Raw genomic sequence first — 7,770 nt, 5'->3', positions numbered from 1 at the left:
TTCTCATTTCATATTTTCACTGCAGTCAGTGAATGCATCATATTTACAACTTTGCACCAGTTCACACTGTGCAAAGTGGTGAAAATGTGAAGAAATATACACATACTAGATGCTTGATTTCTTCATTTCAACAAACAATACTCCAATACAGAAAATACTCCACCATTTCACTTATACGCATTCAAAATATTTGCAGGAATGTAAAATATGCTAATTTTATATGTTTATCTCAAATATGCAAAATGGTCACAGTGGTCCTTTAATGACTTCATAAAGGCAGAGACATGATGTTTTGGCCTTTAGTCTCATCTTTAAAGATTTAAAGGGGCACTTCTTTATAACTGCTTGGGTGCAAACCAGAACCCTCAGAGGGGGTCCAACCTTGTAGAAAAGTTTTTATTTAAAATGGAGCTGTTTTAGCACAAAAAAAAAGCATCTCCTTAAAAAACTGGTACCATATGGAATTCTGACCCATGGGTCACTTTTATAACATGGAAAACTACGCACCACTGCTATGAATTTTTACCTTTTGTTCAGAACATTCTATGATAGTTATTTACACAGAAAAAAAAATATTTATCAAAAGCAACAGTTTAATCGTCTGTCCATCTGCAGGAGACAATGGTGTAGCGTCCAGTTTTAGATACTGATGAGATGCATTAACAAAAATAAAATAAAATGAAACGCTCCCTGTAAATGAGAAGAAGCAGGAGCAGTACTCTTACTGAGAATTCTATCTACAAATGGTCAATAAAACATAATATTACACAATAAAATGCCTTTTAGCTGCAGAATTCCAGTCTTCTTATTCCTCACCATCACATGGTGCTGCTCACAGACTATTTTCTCACTGAAGCTTCCAAAACCTTATTGGTATTTTTTGCCCGCATCCTGCTGAATTTCCTGCTCGCAGTTTGTGTTTCCCTGAACTGCTGCTGGCATTTCAGGCTGACCAACCAACTTCCAAACTGATGATCTCATCCCCCCGGGGGCCCACGGGAGGGTGGAGGGTCAGCGGACTTCCCAAGTGATAAATTCACTGACAAAGAGGCCAAACGGGGGAGGAGGAGGGGGAGCTGGGTGCGTGACTGGGTTTTTGGGGGTGGATTTGCCCCTGTTGTTGCCTTTAGCGCAGGAACAGCGCCATAAAAGCCCGACATTGATGACCCGCTTTATTATCTTTGAACAGGTGGCCCCGGCTACTCGGAATGGTGGCTGTCATCCCAACACTGCTGACCATTTGGGAGTTTGGGAACATTAAAGCTGAGGAAATAAAGTGCGGTGCATAGTTTAGTAGTGGCCCATGTGTGTAGCAGTGTGCAGGTTTCTCTGACAATGCAAGCAGCTTCGGGGCTGCTTGTGTCGTTTAGCTCAAGGTTAGCAAGAAAGGGGCGGGGGGATCCTGTCATTTTCATTTCGACTCACTGCAGAAAATTTTCACCAGGAATCTCATGCACACTTGCAGGAAACGCTCATTCCCTCAAACAATGTTCACCAAAATAAAAAACAAACAAACAAACAAACATGACCTTCAACTTCCTGTTTCCCAATGTTCAAGTCAACAATCAAGACAACAGACGGTGCTATTTTTCATTAATTAATATATTTTCTGCATTAAAGTTAACATAGTTTTCTTTTGTGCCACCCTTTAATTTTTCAGTAAGTATTTGATATTTTGTTATATTCAGACATGAGTAAATTTAAGACTGTCTCTTGCAATAAATATCATAAAATAATAGAGCTTCACATAATAAATATTTTTACAACACAAAAATGTTTTAACAGACTTTTTTTTTTCTTTTTAAAAAATAGCCAGAATTCCTCTTATGGATTTGAGCATACAATTTACAAAAAAATAAAAAATAAAATAAAACAAAACATGGGAGAATGCCACAGAATGAAGAATTCAGACAAGTTGGAAGAAGAAACATCCTCATGAGTTTATCTGCAAAAACAGATAAGTGACTTTTTTTTAGCAATTCATGGGGAAAATAGAAAATGACTGCCTTAAAGAGACATACCTTCATAACTGTTGACAGTTGAAAACAGCGCCCTCTTCATTCTCAAAGTACCTGGTGACATTTTTTCTTTTAATTTGAGAGAGTCACATGCACCTTTAAATAATTCTTTGCTGAACTGCTTCTTGCTTATATAAGTCTACAATTATTTTTATTAGCTCAGTTCAAGTTTTTGAGGTGGACCTCAAGGCAGTGTCATTAAACTCCTTCTTTTTGTTTGACCAAACAGAAACTTATTCCATTAACAGTGATTTTTATTATTATTTCTTTTTTTTTTAAGATTCAAATCTTCACACTGTGCATGCTGGGAAACACAAACTGTGAAATTCAATTTTTTGTCATTACAATAATAATTTCAAATAAACTAATTTTATAATTATCACTTAAAACAGTCGTATCTATTTTCCCCATGTTTTTAAAAGATCCCTTATCTGTTTTTGTATTTTTTTTTAAACAAAATTGCAATACTTTTGAGATAGATGTGCTTTTGTTAATGCAACATGATGCAAAGGAACCCCCCTTTTTTAAGTGTGGTAGCAAAAATTCAAACACACCCAATTGCTAAGAAAAATCAGGTAACAGCTACATAATGGCCCTAAAGATAGTCCTTCACAGATTTGGAGAGAGAGGTGGCTGCCACTGGACACAGAAACACCATATATATATATATATATATATATGGTGTTTAAGGAGGAGCTGAGGACAGACATAGAAAGAGTTAAGGCAAACACTGGTCTGTACTGTAAAAACACGGTCCTGATCCAGAGAAAGTAAAAATATTCGAGTGGTTTTCGTTACTCCTTTGCTAAGGCTCCGTAGGGTTCCACAGCCAGGAGAGGAGGTGGGTGGGAGGTGCTTAGAATGTTTGATAAACATTAACTTGTGACTATCATTATTATTGTCATCATAAAATCCACATTAAGAGTCTCCCGTGCACATGCCACCCCAGACACACAGGGGTGATCAGGAAGGTTTTTCCTGGCTCTGTGGGGCCCAGCTCTCCAGTTTGCAATAGACAGTGTTGGAGTTCTTGCAGCGACAGCCGGGCCTGTTCACCCGGTCATAGCAGCTCTGGCACGCCTTCAGACAGCCCTTGACAGGCGGGTAGCATAGTAGACAGGGGAAGAGTACCGACATTAATCCCATGCACAGGAAGCGAGAGCAGCAGTGGGAACGTGACAGCGAGCACGGGTGGTCGGCGCACGAGTCCCCCTCGTCGTCATTGGAGCAGTGGTAGAAGATGCCCTTCACCAGGCACATGCACGTGCCGTGCTCCAGTGCGCTCTCAGCGGAGCACAGGCACTGGCCGTTGCACGCCAGACACGATGGCAGGCTCCTGGGAGCAGTGCAGTCACTGCATTTGCACTTCCCGCAGCGCTCACAGATGAACTGGTGCCCTACAGCCGCCGCCGCCAACCCGCTGCCGGTGCCAGAAAAGTCTGATTTTCCTTTGCCTGGGGGCTTCAGCAGTGCATCCAGCGGAGTCTGGTGACAGTGGGGTCCCTGCTGGGGCTGTAAAAGGGCCTTGGGCTTGGGCTGAGTCCGAACGGGCCGCTCCGCTCGGTGGTGGTGCTGTAGGCTCATGCCAGGCCTGGTGGGGGGAGAGCGTGCCAACAGTCCCTGCTCAGAAGACGCACTGCTGTTGCTCCCTGAACTGGCAGCACTTCCTGTGCTAGTTGAGCGGCTGAGCCCTGGCACCCGTGACCCGCTGTATTGCTGTCCCCCGTGATGGTGGTGACCTAGTGGCCGGTGCTCATAGTTGTTGTTCGCGTTGACGAGAATAACCTCATGAGTCCTCTCCTGCTTGTCCTGGGTCCTGGGGGGCATGCGAGGTGCAGGAGGCCTCCGCACCACCGAGGGCCCCTCTGTGTACTCGTTGCTGGTGCGGATGGCCTTGATTTGGTCCAGGGAGAGAATGGCAGCATGCTGGAGCTCCCGCTCGTAATCCGACCTCTGCCGGCCCTCCAGGGAAGGCTGCTGGATCACCACTAATGAACCGCCGGGGCCATGTTGACTTTGGAGCTCCATCTGGGGGGATCACCACTTCCGACATTCACTGTGGACTTGGCATGCATCGGAAAACCTGCCAGAGGGGAGGGAGAGGTCGGGGAGAGACAAAGGAGGTGCAGGGAGGGAGGGGACACCGTCAGATGGGGCCAAAACATGGCAGAGCTGGCACATACACTGGGTTTCTGGTTCTGAACCAGTCTAGGTTGTGTTCAGCACTAATATAGTTAATATTGTTCTCATACCACTGCAACAAAAAAAGGTCACTTTTCAACCCAGACTGGCTGTTATGATCATGTTTCAGTGACAAAAGTGCAAAAAGTTGACTATTAACAAAACTTTTTTGTACTTTCGTCTCCGCGCATGCAAACTTCAGTGCGCCCTACAGGCACTTCCCCTCCTCATTTACATTTCTATGTCTAGTTAACATTTAAATGCACCGCGGAGACGAAATGAGGACACGATCCAAGGGAACTAAATGAGGTGCCTCGCTTAGTATTCAGTTACTACACCAACACGGATTTCAAAGACAAAAGTGGAGCAAAAAGTTCCGAAAACAGACTTTCATAGCAACCTGGAGCAAAAACGTCAACTCTGTCCGATTAAAGCTTTAACACGCACTAAAGGCAGATTTCTAAAACTTATTTCGCCGATATGTTTGCGCCATAAACAGGAATTTGTGAAGTATGCCAGAAAACGTATAATCTCAATCTTGTAAAAAACAAACAAAAACAAACAAACAAAAATCAAAAGCGTCGCGGTTCATTTTGCGCAAACAAACCACGCGTTTATGACGCGTAAAAGGGCGCACTGTAAAGAGGATTATCCGCACTGGAGCTGCGCTATGCGCAATAATAAAAGCAGGGTCCTCCTGTAAAAAGACGCAGAGCTCCAGATCAGAAGACATTAAGAGGACGCGTCCAGAAACTTATGAATGAAAACAACCGCAGCGGGGGGAGGGGTGTATGTTCCAGCGGAGACGCACGCGTGGAGAGCCGTGAACTTCAGCAAATAAAGTGCACAAACAGCCAAAGCAAGTCAGAAAATTTTGAGGGTAAAAGTGTCACGACTTTGCGTAGCAGTGCAACAAGATATTTATACCGCTCTGGCTGCGCACAACAGATCGCTATGTGCGCCAGAAATTACATCAACTCGCAATCGTGTGCGTAAAACAGCACGCGTAAAAGTAGTTAAGAGGGGATACGTACCTATATGCACCCGAATCCATCAACCAAACAGTCCACCAAAACTCCCAAAACGAGACGCACTGACCGAACGTCCACTGCGCAACATTCACAGTCTGATAATCCAAGTGCGAGCGTATCCCTTTGCGTAATTCCCTTTTTCTTCGAGAGTTTCTTTTATTTTACTTTATTTTAGTGCCGCTTTACGCGTGCATTGCTGCCAGGATGAAAGTAAAATCCAACGCTGGAGCTCCGGAGGATGAAATGCACCGAAGAGGAGCTGCGCGCTGATTCGGTTCGAACTTAAGGCAGCGCAACCCGGTTGCAGGAGTTCCAGTCCGAGCTGCTTTTGCACAACAATCAAAAAAGAGGGAAGAACTCAAATCGTAAAATGAGCGAGCTTATTATATCCAAGTGCAGTCTGCGGTGTTGGCGTGTGTGCGCAGAGTTTGGTGGCATCGGCTCGTCTGTGCGCCGGTGCGCTCTTTGCAGCTCTGCGCTCTTTGCGGCTCTGCCGTGCGCTGAATGAATGAGAGCGCACTGAGCTCAGTGTTTGCTCCACAAGCCAACTCCCATTGGCCATTGAGGCCGCTGAAAAAGGATACATCGCATCCGCTCCTGATTCATTGGGCAGATGTGAAAGGCCGGCCGAGCGGGATGTGCGCGTCACTTAAGGTGGAACGGAAGAGTTGGCTGAAAAACAACCGAGCCGCAGCTCGGAGTTCCTATGCGGTTGATGGAGGAGGTGAATGTGACTAATGGTGCGCGCAATATTTATGACATCCGCCAACCTGCGGAGGAGGGTTATGTGATCATCCAGGCGGGGGTGAAGATATGCAAAAAAAAAAAAAAAAAGTTGTGGATTTCGGTAAATGCTGAAATAATAATAATAATAATAATGAAATGTTGTATTCACTTAGTTATGTCAACCAGTCCAACACAACCTATTTAAACGAGAAACATAATATGCAAATAATTTTCACAATTTGTTAAAAATTGCTTTTTTCACACTAAACAACAAAGTTGTGTGGTACTGGTTCACATACTTGTGTTAAGTTTGTTTGTTTTTTTTTTTGTTTTTTTTGCATGCATGCATGCAGAGAGATGACTTTTTCTATGAGGAATTGATTACATTTTGAGTCCAAATATTTTTCCTTTTTGAAAAATCTTCCTTTTTTCATTGTGACATGAGGTGACCAGAGAGATGACAATCTTGCCCAGCAGCTAATTTGTAGATTATAATGTGACAAATTGTATCCTGGAGAGATTACCCCCCCAAGATGTCTTGGGAACACCCCAGGATTCCCTGGGAAGAATAACTGGATGAGAATAGGGAAGTGTGGGATGAGCTCCTTTGTTTGCTGCCACTGTGACTTGGATCCAGATGAGCGGCAGAAAATGAATGAACAAAACCGTTTGATTAGTTACATGTTAATTACTGATGGCCGACCCGCCATATCTGTCAGGAGCCACCACTGCTATTCTTATTAACAGTTGCAAATCTTTTACAACATTAATTTCTTGAATAAATGCTTTATTTCACAAAATCCCCAAATGCTACTGCTCTCAGCTTACCGTGAAGACCCAACTGTGATTCATTCATTCATTCCTATAATATATGTGACTTTGCATAGTTTAAAAAGGTGAATTTATAAATTTCCACTCCTTGTTTGCTTTACAGGCAGAATCAAACTGGGAGAATATTGGTCGACCATACACAAAAAACATAAACACTCACTCACTCATCTCCATTGTTCATCCACATATATAAAATATGTGTTAGTCCATCCCAACCAGCTTGTGCAGACAATAACTAAAAAAAACAATCAAAGCCATCATCCTGAAACACACCAAATAAAAAAGCACAGAATGAAGAAAAACTGTGTCGCATCTGGTGAACTTTGATGCTCCAGATCAATCAAAAAAGCAACTCTGTTTTCTGCAGAACCCATAGATGTGTCTACCACCTGCTGAATACATTGTGTGGTTGTAGCTGTTGTTGCTGTCGAGTGCTACTCAGCTGACAATTTAAGAAAAGTAGTGATATCATTTCAAACATGAATGGTACCAAACCCTCATGCAGGATCTGCAAGTCAATTTGTCACAAGTTTTACACCAGCTCATGCACGTCCTGATGCAACTTCACATGAGAAATGACTTCTTTAAAAAAAATTGATGGAACTTAAGCAACAGACTTCAAAAATAACTGTTCTATGAGATGTTTCCAGTTAGTAATATTAAATGAAAATGGAAATGGGACAGTTTAAACAGGGGTGACTCCTGGGGTCCTGCTGCTGGGACCCCACTTTGAAAACAAGCAGCTGCACATAAAAAAAACACCAACAGGATGTTTTCAAGTTGGAGGAGGTTATGTTTTCACTCCTGTTTGTCTGTTTATTTGTTTGTGAACAGTGTGGAACCCACAATTTTTCATATATTTTTAAGAATTTTTTACTGAAGGTTCATATCCTGATAGGCAGATGTGATTCAATTTTCAAGGTCAAAGGGCAAAGTAAGTAAAAATCTTGGAAAGCTTCCTGTCTTTAATGTTGAATGAATAT

General features: G+C 42.9%; 1 protein-coding gene across 1 annotated transcript; it reads right to left on the bottom strand.

The window, feature by feature from the left end:
• Nucleotides 1-1,584: 1,584 nt before the first annotated feature.
• Nucleotides 1,585-5,852, bottom strand: spry1 (sprouty homolog 1, antagonist of FGF signaling (Drosophila)). Its single transcript, XM_034182174.1, has 2 exons — nt 5,234-5,852; nt 1,585-4,101 (listed from the first exon to the last, which is right to left on the bottom strand). The coding sequence occupies exon 2, from the start codon at nt 4,044-4,046 to the stop codon at nt 2,982-2,984; it is 1,065 nt and encodes a 354-aa protein (XP_034038065.1). The 5' UTR covers nt 4,047-4,101; nt 5,234-5,852; the 3' UTR covers nt 1,585-2,981.
• Nucleotides 5,853-7,770: the final 1,918 nt, after the last annotated feature.

The sequence above is a fragment of the Thalassophryne amazonica genome, chromosome 11, assembly GCF_902500255.1.
Source record: "Thalassophryne amazonica chromosome 11, fThaAma1.1, whole genome shotgun sequence".
In the NCBI taxonomy this organism is placed as follows: domain Eukaryota; kingdom Metazoa; phylum Chordata; class Actinopteri; order Batrachoidiformes; family Batrachoididae; genus Thalassophryne; species Thalassophryne amazonica.
This window is presented reverse-complemented; position numbering and strand designations above follow the sequence as displayed.